The sequence below is a fragment of the Thermothelomyces thermophilus genome, chromosome 3, assembly GCF_000226095.1.
Source record: "Thermothelomyces thermophilus ATCC 42464 chromosome 3, complete sequence".
NCBI lineage: Eukaryota > Fungi > Ascomycota > Sordariomycetes > Sordariales > Chaetomiaceae > Thermothelomyces > Thermothelomyces thermophilus.
In genome coordinates, this window is record NC_016474.1 from 1,315,810 (window position 1) to 1,337,444 (window position 21,635).

The 21,635-nt window shown below is 58.5% G+C and overlaps 10 protein-coding genes across 10 annotated transcripts; 5 read left to right on the forward strand and 5 right to left on the reverse strand.

Moving 5' to 3' along the window:
- Positions 1–212: 212 nt before the first annotated feature.
- On the forward strand, positions 213–2,204 carry MYCTH_2303752 (uncharacterized protein). Its single transcript, XM_003662714.1, has 3 exons — positions 213–603; positions 684–1,951; positions 2,005–2,204. The coding sequence occupies exons 1-3, from the start codon at positions 394–396 to the stop codon at positions 2,105–2,107; spliced, it is 1,581 nt and encodes a 526-aa protein (XP_003662762.1). The 5' UTR covers positions 213–393; the 3' UTR covers positions 2,108–2,204.
- A 1,211-nt stretch (positions 2,205–3,415) lies between these two features.
- Positions 3,416–6,795, forward strand: MYCTH_2303754 (uncharacterized protein). The gene is made up of 2 exons (XM_003662715.1): positions 3,416–3,610; positions 3,817–6,795. Exons 1-2 carry the CDS (start codon positions 3,539–3,541, stop codon positions 6,670–6,672), a joined length of 2,928 nt encoding a protein of 975 aa, XP_003662763.1. The 5' UTR covers positions 3,416–3,538; the 3' UTR covers positions 6,673–6,795.
- MYCTH_2303755 (uncharacterized protein) lies at positions 6,747–8,045 on the reverse strand. The gene is made up of 2 exons (XM_003662716.1): positions 7,672–8,045; positions 6,747–7,552 (listed from the first exon to the last, which is right to left on the reverse strand). Exons 1-2 carry the CDS (start codon positions 7,835–7,837, stop codon positions 6,822–6,824), a joined length of 897 nt encoding a protein of 298 aa, XP_003662764.1. The 5' UTR covers positions 7,838–8,045; the 3' UTR covers positions 6,747–6,821.
- Positions 8,046–8,472: 427 nt separating this feature from the next.
- On the forward strand, positions 8,473–9,912 carry MYCTH_2315074 (uncharacterized protein). The gene is made up of 4 exons (XM_003662717.1): positions 8,473–8,700; positions 8,770–8,887; positions 8,976–9,275; positions 9,360–9,912. Exons 1-4 carry the CDS (start codon positions 8,632–8,634, stop codon positions 9,443–9,445), a joined length of 573 nt encoding a protein of 190 aa, XP_003662765.1. The 5' UTR covers positions 8,473–8,631; the 3' UTR covers positions 9,446–9,912.
- Positions 9,913–10,294: 382 nt separating this feature from the next.
- Positions 10,295–12,233, forward strand: MYCTH_2303763 (uncharacterized protein). The gene is made up of 2 exons (XM_003662718.1): positions 10,295–10,638; positions 10,719–12,233. The coding sequence occupies exons 1-2, from the start codon at positions 10,365–10,367 to the stop codon at positions 12,020–12,022; spliced, it is 1,578 nt and encodes a 525-aa protein (XP_003662766.1). The 5' UTR covers positions 10,295–10,364; the 3' UTR covers positions 12,023–12,233.
- Positions 12,234–12,280: 47 nt separating this feature from the next.
- On the reverse strand, positions 12,281–14,351 carry MYCTH_115935 (glycosyltransferase family 90 protein). Its single transcript, XM_003662719.1, has 2 exons — positions 12,695–14,351; positions 12,281–12,638 (listed from the first exon to the last, which is right to left on the reverse strand). The coding sequence occupies exons 1-2, from the start codon at positions 14,317–14,319 to the stop codon at positions 12,587–12,589; spliced, it is 1,677 nt and encodes a 558-aa protein (XP_003662767.1). The 5' UTR covers positions 14,320–14,351; the 3' UTR covers positions 12,281–12,586.
- Positions 14,352–15,887: 1,536 nt separating this feature from the next.
- Positions 15,888–17,262, reverse strand: MYCTH_2303766 (uncharacterized protein). The gene is made up of 4 exons (XM_003662720.1): positions 17,117–17,262; positions 16,699–16,891; positions 16,366–16,435; positions 15,888–16,306 (listed from the first exon to the last, which is right to left on the reverse strand). Exons 2-4 carry the CDS (start codon positions 16,829–16,831, stop codon positions 16,117–16,119), a joined length of 393 nt encoding a protein of 130 aa, XP_003662768.1. The 5' UTR covers positions 16,832–16,891; positions 17,117–17,262; the 3' UTR covers positions 15,888–16,116.
- Positions 17,263–17,398: 136 nt separating this feature from the next.
- Positions 17,399–18,470, forward strand: MYCTH_2315077 (uncharacterized protein). Its single transcript, XM_003662721.1, has 3 exons — positions 17,399–17,498; positions 17,663–17,975; positions 18,051–18,470. Exons 1-3 carry the CDS (start codon positions 17,496–17,498, stop codon positions 18,173–18,175), a joined length of 441 nt encoding a protein of 146 aa, XP_003662769.1. The 5' UTR covers positions 17,399–17,495; the 3' UTR covers positions 18,176–18,470.
- A 160-nt stretch (positions 18,471–18,630) lies between these two features.
- MYCTH_2303773 (uncharacterized protein) lies at positions 18,631–19,332 on the reverse strand (the record flags this gene model as incomplete). The annotated part of the gene is made up of 2 exons (XM_003662722.1): positions 18,980–19,332; positions 18,631–18,790 (listed from the first exon to the last, which is right to left on the reverse strand). Coding segments are annotated over exons 1-2 (281 nt in total), but the record flags the coding sequence as incomplete, so codon positions are not given.
- Positions 19,333–20,117: 785 nt separating this feature from the next.
- MYCTH_2303774 (uncharacterized protein) lies at positions 20,118–21,490 on the reverse strand. The gene is made up of 2 exons (XM_003662723.1): positions 20,958–21,490; positions 20,118–20,895 (listed from the first exon to the last, which is right to left on the reverse strand). The coding sequence occupies exons 1-2, from the start codon at positions 21,067–21,069 to the stop codon at positions 20,318–20,320; spliced, it is 690 nt and encodes a 229-aa protein (XP_003662771.1). The 5' UTR covers positions 21,070–21,490; the 3' UTR covers positions 20,118–20,317.
- Between the last annotated feature and the right edge of the window lie 145 nt (positions 21,491–21,635).

Sequence of the window (21,635 nt, forward strand, 5' to 3'; positions counted from 1 at the left end):
GACGCCAAAAGCTTGTATCCTGACCGCTTCTAAAAGGTAACTACTGTACAAGTTCAGGGACGTGCATCATCATGTGGTTGTAATGACCCGCTTGAAACTGGGCCGCCTCTGCAAAGAGTCCCATGGCTCGGCTGCTACAGGATCCACATGACCGCCTTATCAGCGCCTGGTGCCTGGATAGCCGGCCTTGATTGGGCAAGTGGCGTTCCGATCGGCCCCAACCAACCCGGGAGCCATGCCGTCGTCAATTCGGACGCCGTCAAGCCAGGCGCGCTGTTGCTCTTTCACCTCACTCTCTGGGTCTGATAGACTAACCAGCGACAACGCAAGTCGAAACCAAACCCAGTTCGTCCGTTCTGCTGCATCGACACACACATCGGCCCAGCGCCCGGCATGTTCCCGAAGAGGCGGGAGGCGGGAGCGGCGTGCACTTCGGCCGGCCTAGTCACCGCCCGACTACTGTTGTCCTTCCTCGCTCTCCCAACATTTCCGGTTGCGGCTGCAGGACATGCCCCATCGGACGCGCAGCTCCCTCTCGCCATCGAGGTTGGTCCGGTAGCGCCACTAATACCGGAACCCCCAGCACCCGCTGAGCACACCTTCGTGAGTTGCCCCATCACGTAACGTTAGCCCAACCTTGGTTGCTGAGAGGTTGCTGACTGTCGTCTCGCGCCGTGTACCAGACGCTCCGACACATTTTTCACCACGGAACGTATAAACACCCGCATCTCCATCGCAAACAGGATGTCACGCAGCCAAAGGCGGACGTGTGGCTGCCGGCCGAGGACGGATACGAGGCCCAACGAATCGGTCCCCTGCGAGCCCGAAGCAACCCGCTCCGGATCCAGCGACTGGTGGACCGGAGGCCCAGTGTGGTAGACCCTATTGTGGCCGAGTCGAGGAAGCAGGGGTTTGTCTCGGTACTCTCGCCATCCGCGTGGACGATCGACGATGTTCCCGGGCCCAACGTCACCGACAAGGACACCGTTCTGACGCTCGCCCTGATGGCGGCCGACGCTTACGTGGAGAAGCCGGGCGAAGCGGACTGGGAAGATGTCGGCGCGCCGTTCAACCGGAGTCTCGATTTCGGCTGGGAGGGCGATGGGTTGCGGGGCCACGTATTTGCCGACGAGACTAACTCGACCATCGTCATCGGGCTGAAGGGGACCTCGGTTGCCGTGTTTGACGGGGAGGGCACGACCACGAACGATAAGGTCAACGATAACCTGTTCTTCAGTTGCTGCTGCGCCCAGCAGGGACCCTGGACTTGGCAACAGGTGTGCGACTGCGCGACCGGCACCTACACGTGTAATAACACGTGCGTCACCCAAGCCCTCCGCGACGAGAACCGCTATTATTACGCGGCGCGCGAGCTGTACGCCAATGTCACCGAGATCTACCCCAATTCCAACGTCTGGATTACAGGTCATTCACTGGGTGGAGCTGTTAGCTCGTTTCTGGGCCTCACGTACGGTGTGCCGGTGGTGACCTTCCAAGCGGTGCCTGACGCGCTGCCGGCGAGGAGGCTTGGTTTGCCCGTCCCTCCGGGAGCCGACCCGGACGCGCCTCAGGAGAGGGAGTACACGGGCGCATTCCACTTTGGACATACGGCTGACCCCGTCTACATCGGGACCTGCAACGGAGCGACGGCGTCGTGCTCGTTAGCAGGTTATGCGTTTGAAGCGGCCTGCCACACGGGCCGTGAATGCGTCTATGACACAGTGGGCGACTTGGGCTGGCGTGTTGGTATCGGAACGCACAGGATCAAGTCGGTGATTCGGGACGTCATCCTGAAGTATGACTCGGTTCCGGAGTGCAAGTTTACTCCCGAGTGCCGGGACTGCGGCAACTGGAAGATGTACGAGAGCAACGGGACAGAGTCGACCATGACCTCGAGCGTTCCGACGACAACCTCCAAGACCCGGACTCGGACCGAAACCTGCAAGACGCCGTATGTTCCGTTGTCCGTCTGTGGCTGGGAGTGTCTCGCTGACGAGTATCTAGGGGTTGGTGGGGTTGCTTGGACGAGACCACGACAACTACTGGTACGGAGACGTCTGAGGTCACGACATCGACATCATCGACCACAACATGCCATACCCCGTAGGTGGTCCCAACATGTGGCACTCGCATGCATTCTACTGACTCCCGCCAGGGGCTGGTTTGGCTGCAAGGACAAGACCACGACTAGTGTAACCACCACCGAAACCATCACTTCGACGACGTCAACCACAACCAGCACTACGTGCAAGACGCCGGGCAGGTTCTGGGGCTGCTACGACCAGACGACAACGACGTCGATGACGACCAGCAGCACTGCAACACAGGATCAGAGCACTATCACGTCTCCCCCAAGCATGCCCAACCCCACGTCAGCGCCAACAGCGACTCCCACGGAGGAGGATCCGCCTCAGAAGAGGCGTTGTGTCGACCGGGCCTGGTACGGCATGTGCAGGAAGTGGGAGGGTGACGGCCTTGAACGCATCGACGACATGTAGCCGTATTTTGCGAAGAGAGCGTTTACTGGTATCTGTTCTTGGGTCTTGGGGCGCGTTTGGAGTTTCAATTTTTTTTGAGAGGGATCAGCGAGCTTCAAGGAAGGTTCGGGTTTGCATCAGGTACAGTACATATATATATACAAGTCAGGGTTCCAGGGAGTTTCATGGCTTGGAGGATCAAGAAGGACCATCGACATACAAGGGTGTGGGCCGCAGCAACGGTTCGTGGGATGCATAGTACATATATCTTCAGAACCATATGACAGAGATTATACTCAGACCGCGAAAGACGCCATATCATGACTTGATTCAGGGTTTGTTGATGTAAGGCACTGCTGTGCTACACAATAAAAACCTATACGGTTGAATAGGTCAAGGTATCTTGCTGCAACAGGTGATAGGCCACAGGGCGATCCGGTTAACGACCCCACCCCACCCCGCTGCAACTCGACTCAGCCAAGGCATTACTGGCCCGTCCCTCAGCGTCCTCATTAGGTTAGGTATGGATGGATCTCACCTTTAGAATACCATCGTTCTCGTATTTCTGTGGCTGAGGCTCCAACTTGGACGTGCACATGCCGCCCGGCTGGGCTTGGAGCTTGCCTCGCACCTAGTCCTTCCCTTTCTGTTCTTATTTTGGCCTTCTCTTCTCTTTTCTTTTCAGTTCTGCTATCTGCAACGGCCCATTCCAGCAGGGCCCGGGCACAGGACACCCCGAGCTGCTTCCAGTTCCTTCCGTGCCTCTTTACTACCTAGCATGCCGACGGTATACCTTACCTACCTACCTAGATAGGAACCTTACCTTCCAGCTTTCAGTGCACATACCGCGTACATGAGGTACCTACATAACAAAGTTAGTACCTTACACGTGGCGCGGCACTCCACTTAAAGACCCGGCGAACTCAACCCACAAAAAAGACCCCGCCTTGTTCGGCGTCGGGAACCAGGTCCCCCAGCTCCGAGTTTAGTATACCAAACCCCCGGGTCCGTAGGGTCCATTGTGCAAGTCACTAGACGACGGACACGACGCAACAACAAACATGACCGACTCCCCCCAACCGGCAACGCCGCCGGTGCTGGCGCCGAACCTCGAGGCGCAGCTTATGTGCTCCGTATGAGGCCCCTCCTTCCATCTTATTATTCCTTTCCTCCCGCTCCTTCCCCTCCCACGAAAAACAGACCGTCTCCCGCAACTCCCCTCCCTCCTTCCCCCTCAATCCTCCACTCTTGTGCTGCTTCTCTTTCTCGCCTGGCCCCCTTCCTTTCTCCTCCCGGAATGCTAACCAACAAGTCGATCCCGACTTCGGAACCAACACAGATATGCACCGAACTGCTGTACCAGCCCCTGACCCTGCTGGACTGCCTGCACACCTTCTGCGGCGCCTGCCTCAAGGAGTGGTTCCGCTTCCAGGCGGACCGCGTGGAGTCGGCCCCGGGCCCGCCGCCGCCGCCCTCGGTGCCCGTCTTCACGTGCCCGAGCTGCCGCGCGGGCGTGCGCGACACCAAGCACGACGCCCGCGTCTTCAGCCTGCTCGACATGTTCCTGGCCCTCAACCCGGCCCGCGCCAGGTGCGAGGAGGACCGCCGCGACATGGACGCCCGCTACTCACGCGGCGAGCCCGTCCTCCCCCGCGTCCGCAGGCTCGAGGACCGCACCGAGGAGGAGCGCCTCGCGGACGAGGAGGACCGCCGCGTCATCGACGAGGTGAGGGCCCTCAGCCTGAGAGAGGCGACCGAGAGGGCAGCCGCTGCCGCCGGTGCATCTGCATCTGCTTCTGCTTCTGCTGTCGGGGGGAGGAGTACCGGGAGGGGGAGAAGTACCGGGAGGGGGAGAAGGAGCAGGGAGGCGAGCCGCGTGAGGGGGTCCGGGGAGAGGGATGAGATGGGTGGGTCCGGGAGAAGGGCGCACAGCGTGGCGATGAGGTCCGACGGCGGGGGTGAGAGGGAGACCGAGGGGGCAATGAGAAGGAGGAGGAGGGGGGGGAGTAGCGAAACGAGACAGAGGCCGCAGCAGGTGGAGCACCAGTCCTCGCTGAGGAACCTAATCAGTGCGGATACGATGGACGCGAGGGATATTGAGAGGGAGGTGGAGGAGTTTGCAAGGCAGATCCAGGAGGAGGGCCTGTTGGACGGGCTGGATCTGGACAACCTCGACCTCGAGAACAACGACGAGCTCAGCCGCAAGATCACCGAGGCGTACAGGAGGCGCCAGCGCGAGAGGAGGAGAGACGGCGGGAGGAGAAGCAACGCCAGCGCTCACTCGCACCGATCCGACGCCACTGCGCCGCGGCCCAGGTCCCGAGCGGACGACGACTCACGCCCAACGAGCCGGCACGCGGCGCATTCGAGGGCACCGAGCGCGGGCGGCGGTGAGGAGCGCGGCCGGTACCCCCCTTCCAGCTCGGCGCACCTTGACGTCCAAGAGCCGACCAGGAGGAGGCGAGGTTCCAGCAGCGGCCGGAGTGCGACCCTGCCTGTCGTGCCCACCCAGACTGATGTCAGAGTGGGATCTCGGGCGCAGACGGACCTCTCCTCCAGGTCTAGGCCTGTGACCAGCGACGCTCACGTCAGGCGGCCGAGTGCGGGCATTGAGGCGAGAAGCGCGAGCTCGCCGACATCTGCCACGGTTTCGGGGTCTCGTGCAGACTCTCCCGCCAACCGAGGGCTTCCCTTCAGCGCTCGGGCAGCTGCAGGGTCGGGCGCCCAGCCAGAGGCTCGATCGACTTCGACCAGCAGCAGACTGAGGTCGTCGGACCAACCGGCAGCAGCGCCTGAGGTCGGGGTGGAATCACCGACGCCAGGGTCCGTCTCATCCCCCATCAGCCCAACCGTCGCCTCGCCTCCTGCATCCTCGCGACGACCGCAGCCGCCCCGGTACAAAGAGCCCTTGATCAACTGCATCACCTGCCATAAGGAACACATCGAATACGAAGTCCATTACAACTGCTCCATCTGCCACGACGGCGACTGGAACATTTGCCTCGACTGCTGGCGCCGGCGCAAGGGCTGTCTGCATTGGTTCGGCTTCGGGTCCGCTGCCCGGGCGCGCTGGGAGAAGCACAATCTCACCAACCTTCCAACGCCCCCTCCACACGTGCTCCTTGCCCACCGCTATCTCCCTCCGAAGCAACCGCTGAGCCGCGCCGAGGGCCGCCGCGCCCTCACGACCGAGAACCCTCTGGACCGTCTACAGACGGGCACATTCTGTAGCCGCTGCTCGGCCTGGACCAACGACTGCTACTGGCGCTGCGACGTGTGCAACGACGGCGAGTGGGGCTTCTGCACCGACTGCGTCGACCAGGGCAACGCATGCTCCCACCCTTTACTCCCGCTGGCTTATCAGCCTCCTCCGCCCCGACTCTCCTCATCCTCCGCCTCCTCGCCCTCCTCCTCCTCTCCCTCTCCTTCCGCTCCGCCGGCCTCATCCGCTCCTAGTAACAACAACAGTCATGACGCCGCCGTCGCCCCCGTTCCGGCATCAACACCAACCGGCTCCTTCCACCCGCTGTCCGCTCCCGCTTCCCCGTCCTGCTCGACATGTCGCACCCCCATTCCCCTGACTGACTCCCACTTTCACTGCTACGCCTGCCCCTCGGCCCCGGATCAGAGACAAGGGAGCTACAAGCTCTGCTTACCCTGCTACGGCGCCCTCGTCTCGTCCGGTTCCGTGGCGCCCGAGAACGGCCCGACTGGTTGGCGGCGGTGTCCGCGGGGCCACCGGATGGCCGTCGTCGGGTTCGTGCCCGACGAGAGGCAGCGCGGGCTGTGGAGGCGGGTGGTGCAGCGGGACCTGGTGGGCGGGAGGAGGGCCAAGTTCGAGGACCTCGGCTCCGCGGCGCCGCCGGGGCTGCGGGTCGCGACCTGGCGGGACGCCGCGGGCCGCAAGTTCGAGAGGCTCTTCTCGGCGGACGTGAGCGCCTCCACGACCGGGGCAGCGGCCGCGCTGGGCGACGGGAGGTTCGCCAAGGTGTTCCCTCCGGACGGCGGAACGGGCCATCGGGCAGTGGCCGGCTGGGGGTGGACGCCTGCGGCCGGGGTCGAGGACGAGCTGCTGTTTCCTCGCGGGGCGGAGATTCTCGAGGTTGAGGACGTGAATGGCGAGTGGTTCCACGGCTTCTACATGGGCGCACAGGGTCTGTTTCCCGCGCCGTACGTGCGGCTCGTCGGGAGGTGATGGGAAGAGGGAAAATTAAAAAAAAAAAAGCATGACCTTGCCAGGAGGTATACCCCGTCTCATGCTGTTAAAGATTTGTTGTCTTTCATTTTGGATAGCACTGAGGATATGTAAAGTTATTGTATATGTTTGTACAATTCGAGTCAAACCTATTGATGGCTCCACTCGGGCTTCTTCTTCTCCGCAAACGCCTTCATCCCGATCTTCTGGTCCTGACTGCCAAACAGGGCGTGGAAGACCCTCCTCTCATACTCGACACCGTCCCGCAGCGCCAGGTCCTGGCTCTTGTTGACCACTTCCTTGGCCGCCTGCACGGCCACCTTGGAGTAGCCGGCGATGGTCTCGGCCGTCTTGAGCGCACCCTCCAGGAGGGCCTCGTAGGTAGGGAAGACGCGGGCGGCGACGCCCCAGCGCTCGGCCTCCTCGCCGGTGAAGGACTTGCCCGTCAGGATCAGCTCCATGGCCTTGCTCTTGCCGACGGCGCGGGTCAGCCGCTGGCTGCCGCCGGCGCCGGGGATGGTGCCGAGCTTGATCTCGGGCTGGCCGAAGTTGGCCGTTGCGGTGCAGTAGAGGATGTCGGCCATGAGGGCGAGCTCGCAGCCGCCGCCGAGGGCGTGGCCCGAGACGGCGGCGATGAGCGGCTTCTTGAGCGCCGTCGTCAGGTCGGACCACGACTCGATGAACGACTTGCTGTACGCCTCGCTGAAGGTCAGCGGGGCCATCTCCTTGATGTCGGCGCCGGCGGCGAAGGCCCGCTCCGACCCGGTGAGCACGACGGCGGCCACGGTCGGCGACGCCTGGAACTCGCGCAGGGCCGTGTTGAGCTCGCCGATGAGCGGGGAGCAGAGCGCGTTGAGCGCCTTGGGACGGTTGAGGGTCACTTTGGGGATCGATCATGGGACACGGGGCAGCGGTTAGTTGAAGTGTATCCTTGGTCGTGGCAGGGCAAAAAAAAAAAAACAATACGAAAAAGAGAGGAAAAGATAACGAGCTGCTTACCTTGCCCAACGCCGGGGCGCGGCTCAGAGACCTCGATATACTCGTAGCTGCGACGGGCCGACGCCGAGAAGGAGCGGGCAATCTGCGGGAGAGTGCTCGGCTGGAAGCGGGAAGCCACCGGCCGAAGGCCGCGGAGGGCACTGACGCGGGCTGCTGCTACGTTCATCTTTGGTAATGATCAATTGTTGCTTGCGCGACCGCCACGAGGTTCCGTCCTCTTCCCAAAGAGAGCTGGAGGGTTGATTGTGGTGAAGTTGAGAGGTTGTCTTTGGCCGAGGGGTACGGTACTTGGTAAGTGGTCGTCCCGCACCCGTTCTTAGCTGCCCGCAGGTTATCCTCGGCTCAACCACATTGTCACTTACACAGTATGTAACTCCGTAGCTGTGCTGCCAGGAAAATTTGGAAAGAACGCCGACTAACTCGAGCCAAAAGTCAATCCAAGCCCTAATATTACATTATGGCGAGTACCTTGCAGACCGCAAATTCTCCCAAAAGATACAATACTGTAGCCTCATTCGAAGGTTGCTGACAAAGTAGGTCTTTCACGGCAAATGGTACCTTGCTGCGTACTCTCGAAACGTTTCCGCGCTGGGGAGAAACGGAGACAACGACGTCAGGGATTCCATGCCAAGACCTTCCAAGCAGGGTTTGGCAGCTTGCGCCACAGGCTACACTAAGGCAACGGGGGTCCAGGTTCCCTCTCTTTGAACGCCCCGATCGCGCCACGCCCAAAAATTTCCTCCCTAATAATCAACAAAGGTGGCTTGAACCGACCCGAGCCTGGCCAGAGTGTAGCAAAGGGACACGCGGAGGGACAATCCGCCGCATTTTGATTCCCAGCCTCAACCTCTTTTTGCTTCATCTTGCCCAACGCTCGCGAGAATCTCGACCGGACGGCCGACTCCCTCGCGAATTCATTCCGACGACCTCTGTTTGCCTAGCGCAACCGGTTCCTTCACAATGGATGTCCCTGACGAGCCGCAGACGCCCTTCGGCACGTTCACTGCGCAAACGAACAAGCTGCAGAGGGTGCGTTTGCGACAAAACGGATCCCCCCCCGGGTGCCGCGTGCATTTCTGTTGCTGACAGCCAGCACAGCAATACCAGGCACTTCTTGATCAGTCGACGCCCTACGTCCTCTACCGCTGGATCGGCACCGGCGCCGCCCTCTTCATCTTCTTCCTGCGCGTCTTCCTCGCACAAGGCTGGTACATTGGTTAGTTCTCTCATCCCATGCGGGTTGTGCCAGTTCGGCGATCCAGACCGTCTCGGCTGACCCTCTGTGACCCCTCCGGCCCCAACAGTCGCATACGCCCTCGGCATCTATCTGCTCAACCTCTTCCTCGCCTTCCTCCAGCCCAAGTTCGACCCGTCCAACGATGCGCTCGACAACGACATGGAGGATGGCGCGATCGGCACGCTCCCAACCAAGCAGGATGAGGAGTTCCGCCCCTTCATCCGTCGCCTGCCCGAGTTCAAGTTCTGGCACTCGGCCACCCGCGCCATCGCCATCTCCTTCCTCTGCACCTGGTTCGAGATCTTCAACGTGCCCGTCTTCTGGCCCGTTCTCGTCATGTACTGGTTCATGCTGTTCATTCTCACGAGTATGATGGGCCCCCTTTTCTTGATTGTTTTTTAAGTTTGCCTGTTCAATGGGAGATGCTGACCGGTTGCGTTCGCGGTTCTAGTGAGGAAGCAAATCCAGCACATGATAAAGTACCGCTACGTGCCATTCACCGTTGGCAAGGCGCGCTACAACAAGAGCAGCTCGTGAAGGCCCCCCCCCACCCCCCCCGGCCTTCTCTCTCCCTCTTTCTCCACCGACAGGGAGACAAGCAGAACCGGCTCAGTGTGACCCCTGTGTCGAAACGGGGGAAGGTTGGGCGCATGGAGAACGGCAATTTTCTTTGGCGATTGAATGAAAGGGTGTCTTATGGATGTATAATGACGCATGCTCGGAGCTCACGACGGTCCTGGGCAACTCTCTGTACTCGTATGTTTTAATCAGCCCGCAGCCAGGCGCTGTCTTGAGTGGGTTTTGGGCGGGCAGTAATTATTTTTGCCTTGGATGGAGGCGGGTTTGCGGTAGGATTTCCAGCAACGAGAACGGGAACAAGGGGGATGATGACTCGGAAGGCTTTGGTACGGAGTAGGGGCGCGGGATATGTTTGTTCACGTATTCCGTGCCCTTGTATAGAGGGTTCAATCCGATATGGCCAGTTCCATTCCAGACGTCACATCACGCCTCCCCTCTGGGAATATCTCGAACCAGACCAACTAAGTACTCCGTATTTATTTGCGGGTGGATGGGCGATGGTTCTTGAAATCCCCATATTTCCTCCTGTCTCTCCTTTATACCGGAAAAAAGGTTTTTTTTTTTTTTCTAAGATTACCCGTTGGGATTTCCAACGATTCCTAGTTCATATTTTGCCACACTCGCGCTTCAATTGTGTGCAAAAGGACGAATAGGTACGGAGAGAGTTATGCTCATTTTCCGCATCAAGTGCCTCGCCACCAATCGCAGCTTTAACCCTAACCCGAAATACATAGGGGGTAATTACAGAGCAGTGGCCGGTTCGCATCCAGCGCCAAGCCGACTCGCGCCGCGACTCGAGACCCCAAATCGGCTTCATTTCTTGTATCCAGCAGCTCTCGCCGGACCACCACAACAGCGCCATCCGCCGCCAGTCAACATGTCGTCCTCACAGTCGAGAAGCGGCGGGGAGCGCATGATCCATCAGGATTACATTGCCAGGATACGATACTCCAATGCGCTCCCTCCGCCGCCGATCCCGCCAAAGCTGCTCGACATTCCAAACACGGGTCTTGCGAGCGGCCAGTACACGGCCCCCGGCTTCGCTTCGCGCCTGGCGCGTGAGCAGCCACTGAACATTGAGGCCGATGCCGAACTCGGAATGCCCTTGGACCTGGTCGGCATGCCGGGAGTTTTTGATGGCGACGAGAGCTGTTAGTGTTTCCCACCCATCGCTGTCCCTCTCCATCGCCTCCCCCAAAACCGTAGCAGACACTAAAAACATGCCAAAAAGCCATCCAAGCTCCAGCCCAGCCGCCGCCCGTCCACCCCCATGATCGCCCGCTCCTCCGCCCTCTCTCAACGCTCGGAAAGCCCAAACTGGGCGACACAGCCGTCTCTTTCCTGCGCCGGACCGAGTACATCTCCTCGGTCACGACCAAGCCAAAACCGGCCGACCATGTCTTCCTCCGGGCCTCGTCTGGCAACACGCCGAAACGGCCCGAGAAGCGCAAGGCCTCTCCCGAGCCGGACAAGGGCACGCCTGCATGGATCAAGCGGCGCATCGAAAAGAGCTTCGAAGCGGCAGCCGCCAACCTCGCCGACCGCACGCGGGTCAAGCACCCGTCGAAGCGGAACCTCAAGGTCGTCGACGCCCTGCCCCTCCTCCCGGACCTCGAGGCCTTCCCGGACTCGGGCGCGTACGTGACGGTCAAGTTCAGCACCAACCCGGTCAACTCGAGCGACTCGTACGACACCCGCCTGCTGTCGGGCATCTTCAAGCCCATCGAGCGCACCGCCGCCGAGGAGCAGATCTACGAGGCCGCTCGCGCGGCGTGGGAGGCCGACCCGACGCTGCCGAAACCGTCCCAGATGATGAACTACGATCTCTTCCTGCCCGCCGACACCCTCACCGGCGAGAACTTCCGCAAAAAGTTCGACGTGGACAACCCGGACCGCGACAGCCACGCGCTCTACACCAGCAGCGAGGCCGGCGGCAGCTTCCGCTTCCCGCGCGTGCGCGCCTACGAGACGGCGCAGGAGAAGGAGATGGACCACGACAACAAGTACGACGAGGAGGTCATCCTGGCCTTCCGCGACGACGAGGCCGCCTCCAAGGGCCGCGTCGACGACAGCGCCCAGAAGGCCGTCTACTACTACCCCGTCATGCAGCGCACCACCATCCGCAACCAGCGCACCAAGAACATTGCCCGCACCATCGGCATCGCCGACGAGGAGGAGACCCACCTCGACGAGCTGCACGTGCGCATCGACGACCCCAGCGACGAGCTCAAGGCCGAGCTGGCCCGCTACAAGCACCAGCCCGTCGGGGACCTGTCCGATGAAGACGAGGGCGGCGAAGAAGAAGGCGGGGAAGAAGAGTACGCAGAGCGGACGGGCGAGCAGGAGCCAGATGAGGAGGCGGAGGGCGAGAGGGAGGACGGAGATGAGGAGGAGCGGGCTGGGAGGAGGGAAGAGGATAGTGATCGTGGCTCCCGGTCTGCCAGCCCTGCTGCTGCCAACGGGGGACCGAACCACGAGGAGCAGCAGTCTGATGTGGACCAGGACGCTGATGCGGACGGGGACGAAGATGAGTAATAAGTAGAAGGGGACGATCTGAGAAAGACCAAAAAAAGAGAACCAAAAAAGAGGATTCACATACCGTTTAATGGTTAAGGTACATTCGGAAGCAGCGCGGAGTTCGACGGCAGGTTTCAAAGAAAAAAAAAACAATGCAAAGAGACAGAGCTTTGGAAATTGGAATCAACTCCGGAGTGAGCTATCCCTATCACGGATCGTCCCAACGTTCTACAGGCATACCGTGACCAGAAAAGCATGTCACATTTTTGCACTGAACGATAATACTAGCACCTCTGTATCTATCTGTACACGAATTGTACAAAATCCACTTGATCCGAGCAAGCCGCTAAATAACCCCCCAAATCCAATACGCTCGACCCCAACCGCCGAGGGAGCCGACAAACGGAGAACGCCAGCCCATGCACTTCTTCACGAAGTCATTCAACCCCAATATATATATCCCTCGTCACTTTGGCGAAGGCCAATAAGTGCGAATTAAGGGACAAATATGAATCGCTCGGACGGGGTATATGGTAATGTATCCAACCACCTGCTGCCCATACAACTCCAACTTAGCTTTGCTTAGCCAGCATACCCAATATTTTCCCTGTCGTCATCGATGACGCGGCCATATCTTGTCGACTCGTTAGCACCACCAAATCTGCCAACCTCGGGAGATTGGGAACTCACTCTAGCAACAAGCGGAAGAACCAGACCTCCAAGTCCTCGTTCCTCAGCACCTTGCCCGCCCAGTCACGGCCCCTCTGCGCCATCCGCTCTGCCTCCTCGGCGCCCTCCTTCCTCTCCTTGGGGACCTCGGCGTCCTCGCTCCCCCCCTCGGAGGACGCGCGGCCGGAGGAGTTGAAGAAGCGGACCGTCTCGAGCCACTCCTCCCCGTGCAGGCTGAGCGGGACGAAGTGCACCCAGGGGCGCAGCCACTCGTAGTGCCACTCGCGGAAGATGGCCCACTTGTACACGAGGCTGCGGCTTCGCAGCAGCGCGTAGAAGCGCCCCGAGAAGGCGTTGCCGTCCATGTCGAGCACGTGCTTGTACTCGAGCGCGTCCTCCTGCTTTGCGTAGTCCTTGACTTCGAAAAAGGCCCGCTGGGCGTCGCAGTCGCCAGGGTCGCACTGGCCGACGTGCGAGAAGTAGACGTCGAGCAGCGACTTGTAGTTGCCGCGTGGAACTTCGCGAACCGTCCATTGTTCAGGCTCATAGGACTGTTGTTGTTGCTGTTGTTGGTGTTGGGGCCGCTGTTGTTCCTCCTCTTCTTCTTCTCCTTGTTGCTGCTGTTGCTGCTGTTGCTGTTCATTGTGTTGTTGTTGTTGTTCGGGTGGTGGTGGTGCTGATTGTTGCTGCTGTTGCTGCTGTTGCTGTTCATCGTGTTGTTGTTGTTGTTGTTTTTGTTTTTGTTGCTGTTGTTGTTCGGGTGGTGGTGGTGCTGATTGTTGCTGTTGTTCTTGTTGTTGAGTTTCTCGCTCTTGTCGTTGCTGTTGCTGCTGCTGCTGCTGCTGCTGCTGCTCTTTCTGTTGTTGTTCTTCTTGTTTTTGTTCTTGCTCTTGTTGAGGAGGCCGTGATTGTTGTTGTTGTTGTTGTTGCTGTTGCTGTTGCTCTTGTTGCTTTTTGGTAGTGGGCTTGGTGGGAGTAGAGGAAGATGATGGCGACGGCGGCGGTGGGAGAGATGAGGGGGGCGTTAAAATCTTGGCTTTATCTGGAGCGTTAATCTTCTGCACAAAACGCTGCCGGTGTTGACGGCGCCAACCACCGTCGCGAGAGTAGCCGCCTGTTGTGGAGCCGCGCCAGTAGAGGCGATCTTGTTTCTTGTCCCAAGCAGGATCCTTGGCGGCGGAGTAGGGGACCTTGTCGGCCCAATACCACGGAGAGGGGTAGAGGATGTCGGCATAGGAGGAAATCTTTGACTGAGAAAAGATGGGGAAGAGATCGTGTACCACGCCGTAGGCATTGGGGCGGTCGAAGAAGCCGTAGGTCGAGCTGAGCGAGGGGGACAGGCAAATGTCGGACATGGCGGTCCAGTTGGAGACGAAGCCCAGGTCGCCAATGGCGTACTTTGCGATATCGTCAAACTGATCTTCCTCTTCGAGGATCCGGGCCGGAGACTCCGGGGGGCAAGACATGCGCGAGTGCGTCCAGACGGGCTGGTGGGCGAAGTAGTCGAAGCGGGTGCGCTTGACCTCGTCGAAGTGCCCGTTGCTGCTGAGGTCTGCCGGTCTCGAGGTGAAGCTGTTTCGGGGCCTCTTCACAGCGCCGGCAGCTGGGATGGCTTTGGTCTGCGCGGTGTGTATCAGCCGCGACATGTCGTCGTGCGGGACCACCACGCGCGGCTCGTCGTTCAAGTTGAACACCAGATCCATGTCTGGCAGGTAGCCGACAAAGTTCTTCATCATGGCAGGCAGGGTTTCCTGCATCCATTCGAACCCCCCGTAAACGTATGTTACATTGCCGCCGCGCACCTGCACGCCCATAACTTGGTTGTCGAACCCGAGCGCCTCGCGGGCTCGCGCGCGAATGGTCGACGGCTTCAGGCCCCAGAAGGGCGTCAGCAGTTCATGTATGGTGTCAAACTCGTCCACGAGCTGCACATTCCTGCTCTTGGCGAATGCCCACCATTTGTCAAAGTGCGGGGGCGGCGGCAGCCCATAGCGGCGACGGTACTCGGCGACGGCTTCGCGGAGGGTTTTCGACTGGCGAGCCTTGACCGCCCTGAACTCGCGCTCGGCATCGGAGATGAGGTGCCAGATCGGGTGTGGTCCTCCAGGCGCCGGCTTCGGCCTGGTGGCCGCGAACTTCTTGCTGAAAGCGACAATCTCGTTGCGCCCAGGCTCGGCGGGGGCTTGATCCGGGGTCCCTTTCCTGCCCGGTACTACTAAGCTGTGCGGTGAAGTCTTGGAGAATGTGTAGAGGAAGAAAATGACAAGGAAGAGGGCGCCGATAACGCCTATTTGGCGATTGCGCATCGTCAGCTTCGAGGAGAGGCTGGTGAGGGCACCCTTCCGGCGCAGACCCAGCGCGTCACCCATATATGATGCTACGCTGGCGAAACAAACGTCTGGCGCTCTCGTTGTTCCCTGATCGGTGGTCTCGGCCGTCTCGTCAAGGGATGGGCGGCGGCGGCTTTCTCCCTGCTGCTAGTCGATCGCCGGTGCTCATCGGAATACTCGAGGAACCCGTTGAGCGGAAGTAGTAAGGGTGGGAATCCTGGGGGCGATAAAGCTCCTAGGGGCCTAGGGGGGTGGAGGGTTTAACACTATTATGGGGTTGTTTGGTTGGTTAAAGAACAAGGACGGACGTTCTCCGTAAATGGTTTCTTGGCTCGCATTAAAACTGGGACGCGGCCCGAGTATAGGCGAGGGGGTGCCGTCGCCAAGAACGAAACAGGGACCTGAACAAGCAGTGTCCAGTGTGGCCAGACTCCCGTCTCTGCCGATCGCCACGCTGGGGTGATTGAATTGGTTGGTTTGCAGTCAGTGCACGAAAAGGAAAAAGAAAGAAGTTTCATCCAATCTCCTTTCCCAGTATAAAAATAGACGCCGTTCTCCCGACGGCTACCTGCCTTCAATTTGTTTCTTGTATCCCGAGCAAAGGGTGTTGCCGAAAGAAATGTCGACTTGAACTCGGGGGGGGGGGGGGGGGGGGGAAGGAGGGGGGAGGGGAATTTTCCAGGCTATTATTTAGTGCACTCCGTGCTCCGTACACAGTAGGGAGGTACCTGAAGCAGTCATTAAACGGCAGGTTTCAAGGTTGCACAACGCCGTCGGCTAATGTACCTTGGTACACTACAGTAGCTCCCGCTGTTCTCGAACCTTACGTAGCACCGGGACCAAAACAAGGAACGGGATTAATTGCCGAGTCAAGCACTGCAGATCACACGTCTCACGCAGAAATCCAATACTCTGTACGGAAATAGGTCCCACGGTTCTGATGGCGAACTTGGTCACATTTCAGTGGGAATTATCTGCGGCATCCTGTTGAACACGCAGGCCGTTTCTATTCACGGTAGGGTATCCCTCAAAAAGCAGTTGAACGCCGCACACACGCCGGAGACTTTACTTTTTCCATTCCCATTCATCTCACATTTGTTTTTTAATAAGCGTCTAGTAGAAGAAGCCAATGATCTTGCCAGCAACGTGCTTGCGACGAGCCTCCTCGTGATCCATGATGCCGGCCGAGGTGGTGAGCATCACAAAGCCGAACTGACGAGCAGGGAGCAGCTTGACAACCCACTTCTCGAGCTCGGCGAGGCGGACGTTGTAGCGGGGAGAGATGACACCACACTTGTTGAGGCTGCAAACACCCATATCAGCGAGCAGGTCCCGGATTGCCAATCTGTGCCTTGTACTCACCGGCCGTTGAGCTGGACAACGATCTTGCCGCTGCGGTGGTTGTCAACCTCCTCGAACTCGCCAATGTAGCCTGGAAGAACGACAAGAGTTAGCTGTTGCGCGAGATTAAACATTGATCGTCATTGGAAGTCTCCGAGAACGTGTAAGACCCTCGCATTGGTGTTTGATTTCTCGGCAACTTAAAGGGCTTCGGTCGTGGGGCGGAAAAGACCGCTGCCTAGTTATCATGCCGAATTCGAGAGCCCACTGCAGACGGGGAAGGCGATGCGTTTGTCTTCCACGTCCGTTCCGAGAATATGTGCCTGCGACAGAGAGTATGGCGAGATGACGTACCGTGACGCTGCATGACGCGCAGGAACTTGACAATGACCTTGGACGAAGGCCGGATCAGGACCTGGCGCTTGCCGGCCTTCTCGGCGTTGTTGATGCTGTTCAGAGCATCGTGCAGGACGGAAGTGCGGACCATTTTGGCGGTTGTTGGCCGATCGGGGCGAGATTCTCAATTCGTAAAGAGGAAGAGAGGTATCTACCAGCATGCCGAAGCGTGTGACGTTAGCCTTCCGAGGCTCGATGAGCGTGGAGAGTGCCCTCGTCGACAAGTCGAGAGGGTTCTGCCTGCTCAGTTGCCGACGAGGAGAAGCGTATCACCGGAGGGCGTCGGCCACTGCCTCAGCCATCCCGTGATTGCTCTCCCCGGCCTTCGCTGAAGGCATTTGACTGTTGACAAGTCATTTTTCAGAAAACCACATACCTCAGGTTTGCCTGCGTTGAGAAGCCGTGATGGTTGATCAGGTCCTGGATCGAGGAGGTTTGGTTGCGACCAGAAAATTCAGCAGGTGTTGAGCGAGCTGTGGTGGCCCGTGCCCCGGAAACTTGCCCTAAACGCTTGGGGTCCCAGATTTGTGCGCTTGCTCAAAGCAGACTAGCTCGGTGTGGAATCCTTTCGACCACACAAAATCCGCGAATTGAGGTCCTGGGTCGGGTCCGTGGGGCCCGACAGCCCGCACACTTTAAACTTGACTTTTGTGGCCCAGCCGAGATCCCTCCATCCAACACACGAAAAACGACTACACTATCACCTACTCTTCGAGGATCGTAGCCGACACTTACCAGCAAACAACAACGTCAAGATGGTGAGGACCCCTGTTGTTTTCTCCATTTTCCACCCGTTCAGTTGCCGTTTCCAGTGCTCGACCGATCCCCGTTTCCTCTCGATCAAACGACACAAACGCGCCCTCTCCCCCCCCCCCTCCTTCCCAGGGCGATCAGCAGAACTTGCCGCTAACCATGGCTTCAGTCGGACGTAGAAGAGAACAACGCCCCGGTTCAGGAGGAGGTTGAGGTGTCGGCCGATGCTGCCAAGGGCCAGATGTCGGTTCTGGACGCCCTCAAGGGTGTCCTGAAGCTGTCTCTGATGCACGACGGCCTCGCCCGCGGTCTCCGTGAGGCTTCCAAGGCCCTCGACCGGAGGCAGGCGCACATGTGCGTGCTCAACGAGTCGTGCGAGGAGGAGGCCTACAAGAAGCTCGTCATCGCCCTCTGCTCCGAGCACAAGATCCCGCTCATCAAGGTGCCGGACGGCAAGCAGCTTGGCGAGTGGGCTGGTCTTTGTGAGTGCGCCCCGGAGATAGTCCCAATGAGGAGGAGTTGAAGAGGACGGGTCATACTGACTGAATTTGTTGTAGGCGTTCTCGACCGCGAGGGCAACGCCCGCAAGGTTGTCAACTGCTCTTGCGTCGTCGTCAAGGACTGGGGTGAGGAGTCGCAGGAGCGCTCTATCCTCCTCAACTACTTCCAGTCTGAGGCTTAAGCGAACCAAGCACGGGGTGAGGTTGGCCGCATTCCGTAAGGAAGGAAGGTGAAAGAGGAAGTCACAGAGGGATATGGACTAAGGGTTGACCTCTTGGATTACGATCCGGTGACATTTTCCTCAAGGGTTTTACTCTTGCTCTCACAAGCTGGCAAGATTGGTGGCGGGAAATATGGGAGCCTCCTTTCACGCGGCTGCCCTTTGCATACGGCATGGGACGCTGAGCGAGAGTCAAAAAAAAGAATAAAAAGAAAGCCTCACAGCTGGCAGTTCCGGTTGACGCCCAACCATCCTACTTCCGTCCCTCAACCATGATGATGTGATACCCAAACCCGGTCTTGACTCTCTCGTACGTAGGGCTGTCAACCGGGCTGGGAGGTAACCTAAAGGCCACCTCCTCGAACTGGGGATCGAGGCTCCCCTTGGTCTTCCAGCCGAGCGAGCCCCCTAAAAGCATGTGAGCGTGTCCCATTACCGCCTTATGTAGGACCGTCGACAATGCGGTCACTTACCTGCTTTTGCCTTGTCCTCGGACATTTCCCTTGCCACGACATCGAACTTCTCGCCATTTTTCAGCCTGTTGATGGCCTCTTCGCTCTTTGTGAATTTCTCACACTATTGTTTGGAAAGACATTAAAGGGAAGCGGAGAGTGGAACGTCAGCATCACATCTCCTCCAGTTGCTTGTATTGCGTAGCTCCATGCCGTAATGAGAGGATATAGAAAGAAAAAAAAGGAGCAAAAAAAAGTAAAACTCAGACAGCAGTGAACAGCAGCCCAGGAGGGAGAGGGGGATCAAGCGTACGAGAATATGCCTGACGTTGATGGTCGTGCCCTTGAGCTTGGTCGCCTTAGCATCGCCGCCTTCAGCCTTGGAGTTGCTGCCGCCGCCTTTTTTATTAGATTTGTCGGCCTTGTCGGCCTTCCCGCCGCTTCCGCCCTTTGCCCCTGCGGATTTGGATTCCTTAGATTTGCCCATGGTTGTCTTCCTTCTCGTGGCTCTCTAGGGCTTTGTGTTCTTTTTGGGAAAGAAAGCGCTTATTATGGGTGGATATCAACGGTTATCCGAAAGAAGTGGCCGTTCTCTCTGCGTTTAGCTGGAGCGGTTGCTGGTGGGTTCCATCACTTGCACCCCCGCCCCTCGTCTTGGCTTTCGAGTTCTGAAAGCCGTGTATCCGTAGAGCAGATACGCGGGTTAGGGTTGAGCGTCGGCGGGCAATCCCCTGATCAATCATCGACTACAGAGAATATTTCTGAAACAGGCTCGTCAGTTTAAAGAGATGTTTGTCTATCAAGAGTATTCTCGGTATTTCTTACTGCATCAGAGGCCTCCTATGCATCATACAGAAGTGTTTGAGTTCTGGCTATGGTCCAAACTCCCCCCCCCTCCCTTGTTCGCAACCGCTGCCATTGGGACTTCAAGGTATCCATAACAATTCTCATTTTTCCCCTTTCTGCTCGTCGAAGCAAGTTCCATCGTTATTTCTTGATGTCACGGGTAATTCCTGCCTTAAACCAAGGCCACTGCCTTGCGCGGCACCGTTGCCGTCTTCCCTTATTCAGGGACCGGGTGCGCCCAATGGAGACTTCTCTGATACGCCGAGATTCTGTAGAGGTAGTCTTCCTTATGTCGAGTCTCTTGTACAAATCCCAGTCGTCGAGCTGTGAAGGGCGAGGCACCTTCAGGAGATCTGCCATGGACGGCTTGCCAGGAACTTTCTCGAGATCTACTGTGAGCCGATAGCGTCCAGCACGGTGCCAATGTTTCTCACAATATCCGAGAACCTTCCACCTAGCAAGAAAGAAAGCTTAGCATGCCATTCCATATGGTGTTGTTGTGGGTTGACACACAATCCATCGTGTCGGATGCCCACGGCGGGAGCAAAGTGGCTACGGAGTTGCTCGCCTCTCAAGACGCACACATATTTACCCTTTCCAAGAGCAATGTTGACATGCACGCCATCAGCAAGCGCCCCCTCGCGGATGTACCGTACCCTGCCGTGGCCAGCGCTGATCTCCTTCCCAGCCAAGAGGGGCAGGGTAGGAGAGATGTTCTCGTCGCCCCGGGTTGTCGTCTCGCCATCAGCTCCGATAACGCCGTCCAAGCGGGCGCAGGCCAGGTTAATCCACTATCTACCAAACATTAGCTGACGGGTGACGGAACGCATGGGCACTGCCGTATCGAGGTAACGTACGACCCGGGTCCGAATGTTACCTCCCTACCGGGCTGGACGATAGGCCGCGCCACGGCTGCTGTCGTTGGCCACAGGTGTGGCGAGCTGCTCTCGTTGCGGGACGGTTCGGCCGGGGTTCGCCACCGTGTTGCCAGCTCTCTAAGGCGTATCTCGTCGATCATGAGATAGTCCACTCTGAACCGTGCCCGCCATTTCCGCTCCAGCTTCCCGGCCGCCACCACATCGTGAACAAACCGCGGGGCGAGGTTGAAGGGCCCCTCCCCGCACACCGTCAGGTCGGCGACCAACTTGTCCAGGCGGGAGATCCTGACGGTCTCAAAATCGAGGCTCGGTGTCCCCTTTACTTCTTCTACCAGCGCAAGCTCCAGAAAGAAGGACAGCTGGTCCGCCTCCGGGCCAAAGTCGCCATGCTTGGCGAGTGACTCCCTCGCCGAGTCCGAGAGCTCCAGCAGGGCCGGGGGCCCGAAATTCGCTTGCGGAGGGCTGGCTCTGTGGTGATGGGTCAGGTGGTTTGTGGCGCGGGATGCTAATTGTGCGTCGTCAGTGCGAACGGGGGCCTCGTGACATAGCGGTGGACGACTGGGATACCTCGTGAAGCGCCCGCCGGCCCGAGATCCGCTCTAACATTCTCGTCCCCTGGAGGAACGGACGGGAGCTGGATCTCGCTGACGCTGCCGACTCTGGTATCCTCGGGGTACATCCTCCTGCCCGGGTCCTCCAGCAAAACGAGAGAAGGCCATGAGGCGCTCTGCTCGCGACGATGGTGCACGCGTGCGGCTTCGCGAACGTCTTTCCGGAATCTACAAACGAACCATTTATTTCGGCGAATAACTGAAGTGCGATGCCGGTACCGGCATTTGAATGGCATAATTAGCGGGTTGAATTTTTTTTTTTTACCGAAATAGGGATGCTGCTGCTCAGAGGACGTTGTACCGAGGGAAGAGAGAGTGTTGTGAAAAGGCGGACAATAATGATCTCAAGGTTCTGGAAGCAGAGACAAGAGTCCCGAGAGGTTGAAATTGGGTATTTAGAACCTATTACTTACTCACACATCACCTGAGGTATCAGTTTCGCTGGCACTGGCCCGAACCCGAGCACTTGCCTTCCTTCCAAGTAGGTCAGGTTCCTACCTAAGGTACTTAGGTAGATTCCGTACATTAGGTAAGGCACGTACTCAAGTTGACAGGTAGCAAGAACCTAACGCTCGCAGGTGCCCTATTACCAATCAACCTTTCCTTAAAGTAAGGTACTAAGTAGATACGCCCT

What these genes read in the sequence shown, in the direction of transcription:
- MYCTH_2303766 (XM_003662720.1), bottom strand. Translation starts at nt 16,831, where the DNA reads ATGGTCCGCACTTCCGTCCTGCACGATGCTCTGAACAGCATCAACAAC. An exon ending in GCGCGTCATGCAGCGTCACG is followed by an intron (nt 16,436 to 16,698) that starts GTACGTCATCTC and finishes TCGTTCTTCCAG; the next exon opens with GCTACATTGGCGAGTTCGAG. An exon ending in GTTGTCCAGCTCAACGGCCG is followed by an intron (nt 16,307 to 16,365) that starts GTGAGTACAAGG and finishes GGGTGTTTGCAG; the next exon opens with CCTCAACAAGTGTGGTGTCA.
- MYCTH_2303755 (XM_003662716.1), bottom strand. Translation starts at nt 7,837, where the DNA reads ATGAACGTAGCAGCAGCCCGCGTCAGTGCCCTCCGCGGCCTTCGGCCG. An exon ending in GCGCCCCGGCGTTGGGCAAG is followed by an intron (nt 7,553 to 7,671) that starts GTAAGCAGCTCG and finishes CGATCCCCAAAG; the next exon opens with TGACCCTCAACCGTCCCAAG.
- MYCTH_115935 (XM_003662719.1), bottom strand. Translation starts at nt 14,319, where the DNA reads ATGTCGCGGCTGATACACACCGCGCAGACCAAAGCCATCCCAGCTGCC. An exon ending in TTCTTCCGCTTGTTGCTAGA is followed by an intron (nt 12,639 to 12,694) that starts GTGAGTTCCCAA and finishes CGAGTCGACAAG; the next exon opens with ATATGGCCGCGTCATCGATG.
- MYCTH_2315074 (XM_003662717.1), top strand. Translation starts at nt 8,632, where the DNA reads ATGGATGTCCCTGACGAGCCGCAGACGCCCTTCGGCACGTTCACTGCG. An exon ending in CGCACAAGGCTGGTACATTG is followed by an intron (nt 8,888 to 8,975) that starts GTTAGTTCTCTC and finishes CGGCCCCAACAG; the next exon opens with TCGCATACGCCCTCGGCATC. An exon ending in CATGCTGTTCATTCTCACGA is followed by an intron (nt 9,276 to 9,359) that starts GTATGATGGGCC and finishes TCGCGGTTCTAG; the next exon opens with TGAGGAAGCAAATCCAGCAC.
- MYCTH_2303774 (XM_003662723.1), bottom strand. Translation starts at nt 21,069, where the DNA reads ATGTACCCCGAGGATACCAGAGTCGGCAGCGTCAGCGAGATCCAGCTC. An exon ending in GCCGGCGGGCGCTTCACGAG is followed by an intron (nt 20,896 to 20,957) that starts GTATCCCAGTCG and finishes ACGCACAATTAG; the next exon opens with CATCCCGCGCCACAAACCAC.
- MYCTH_2315077 (XM_003662721.1), top strand. An exon ending in TGGCGAGTGGGCTGGTCTTT is followed by an intron (nt 17,976 to 18,050) that starts GTGAGTGCGCCC and finishes AATTTGTTGTAG; the next exon opens with GCGTTCTCGACCGCGAGGGC.
- MYCTH_2303752 (XM_003662714.1), top strand. Translation starts at nt 394, where the DNA reads ATGTTCCCGAAGAGGCGGGAGGCGGGAGCGGCGTGCACTTCGGCCGGC. An exon ending in CACCCGCTGAGCACACCTTC is followed by an intron (nt 604 to 683) that starts GTGAGTTGCCCC and finishes GCCGTGTACCAG; the next exon opens with ACGCTCCGACACATTTTTCA. An exon ending in ACCGAAACCTGCAAGACGCC is followed by an intron (nt 1,952 to 2,004) that starts GTATGTTCCGTT and finishes ACGAGTATCTAG; the next exon opens with GGGTTGGTGGGGTTGCTTGG.
- MYCTH_2303754 (XM_003662715.1), top strand. Translation starts at nt 3,539, where the DNA reads ATGACCGACTCCCCCCAACCGGCAACGCCGCCGGTGCTGGCGCCGAAC. An exon ending in AGGCGCAGCTTATGTGCTCC is followed by an intron (nt 3,611 to 3,816) that starts GTATGAGGCCCC and finishes GAACCAACACAG; the next exon opens with ATATGCACCGAACTGCTGTA.
- MYCTH_2303763 (XM_003662718.1), top strand. Translation starts at nt 10,365, where the DNA reads ATGTCGTCCTCACAGTCGAGAAGCGGCGGGGAGCGCATGATCCATCAG. An exon ending in TTTTGATGGCGACGAGAGCT is followed by an intron (nt 10,639 to 10,718) that starts GTTAGTGTTTCC and finishes CATGCCAAAAAG; the next exon opens with CCATCCAAGCTCCAGCCCAG.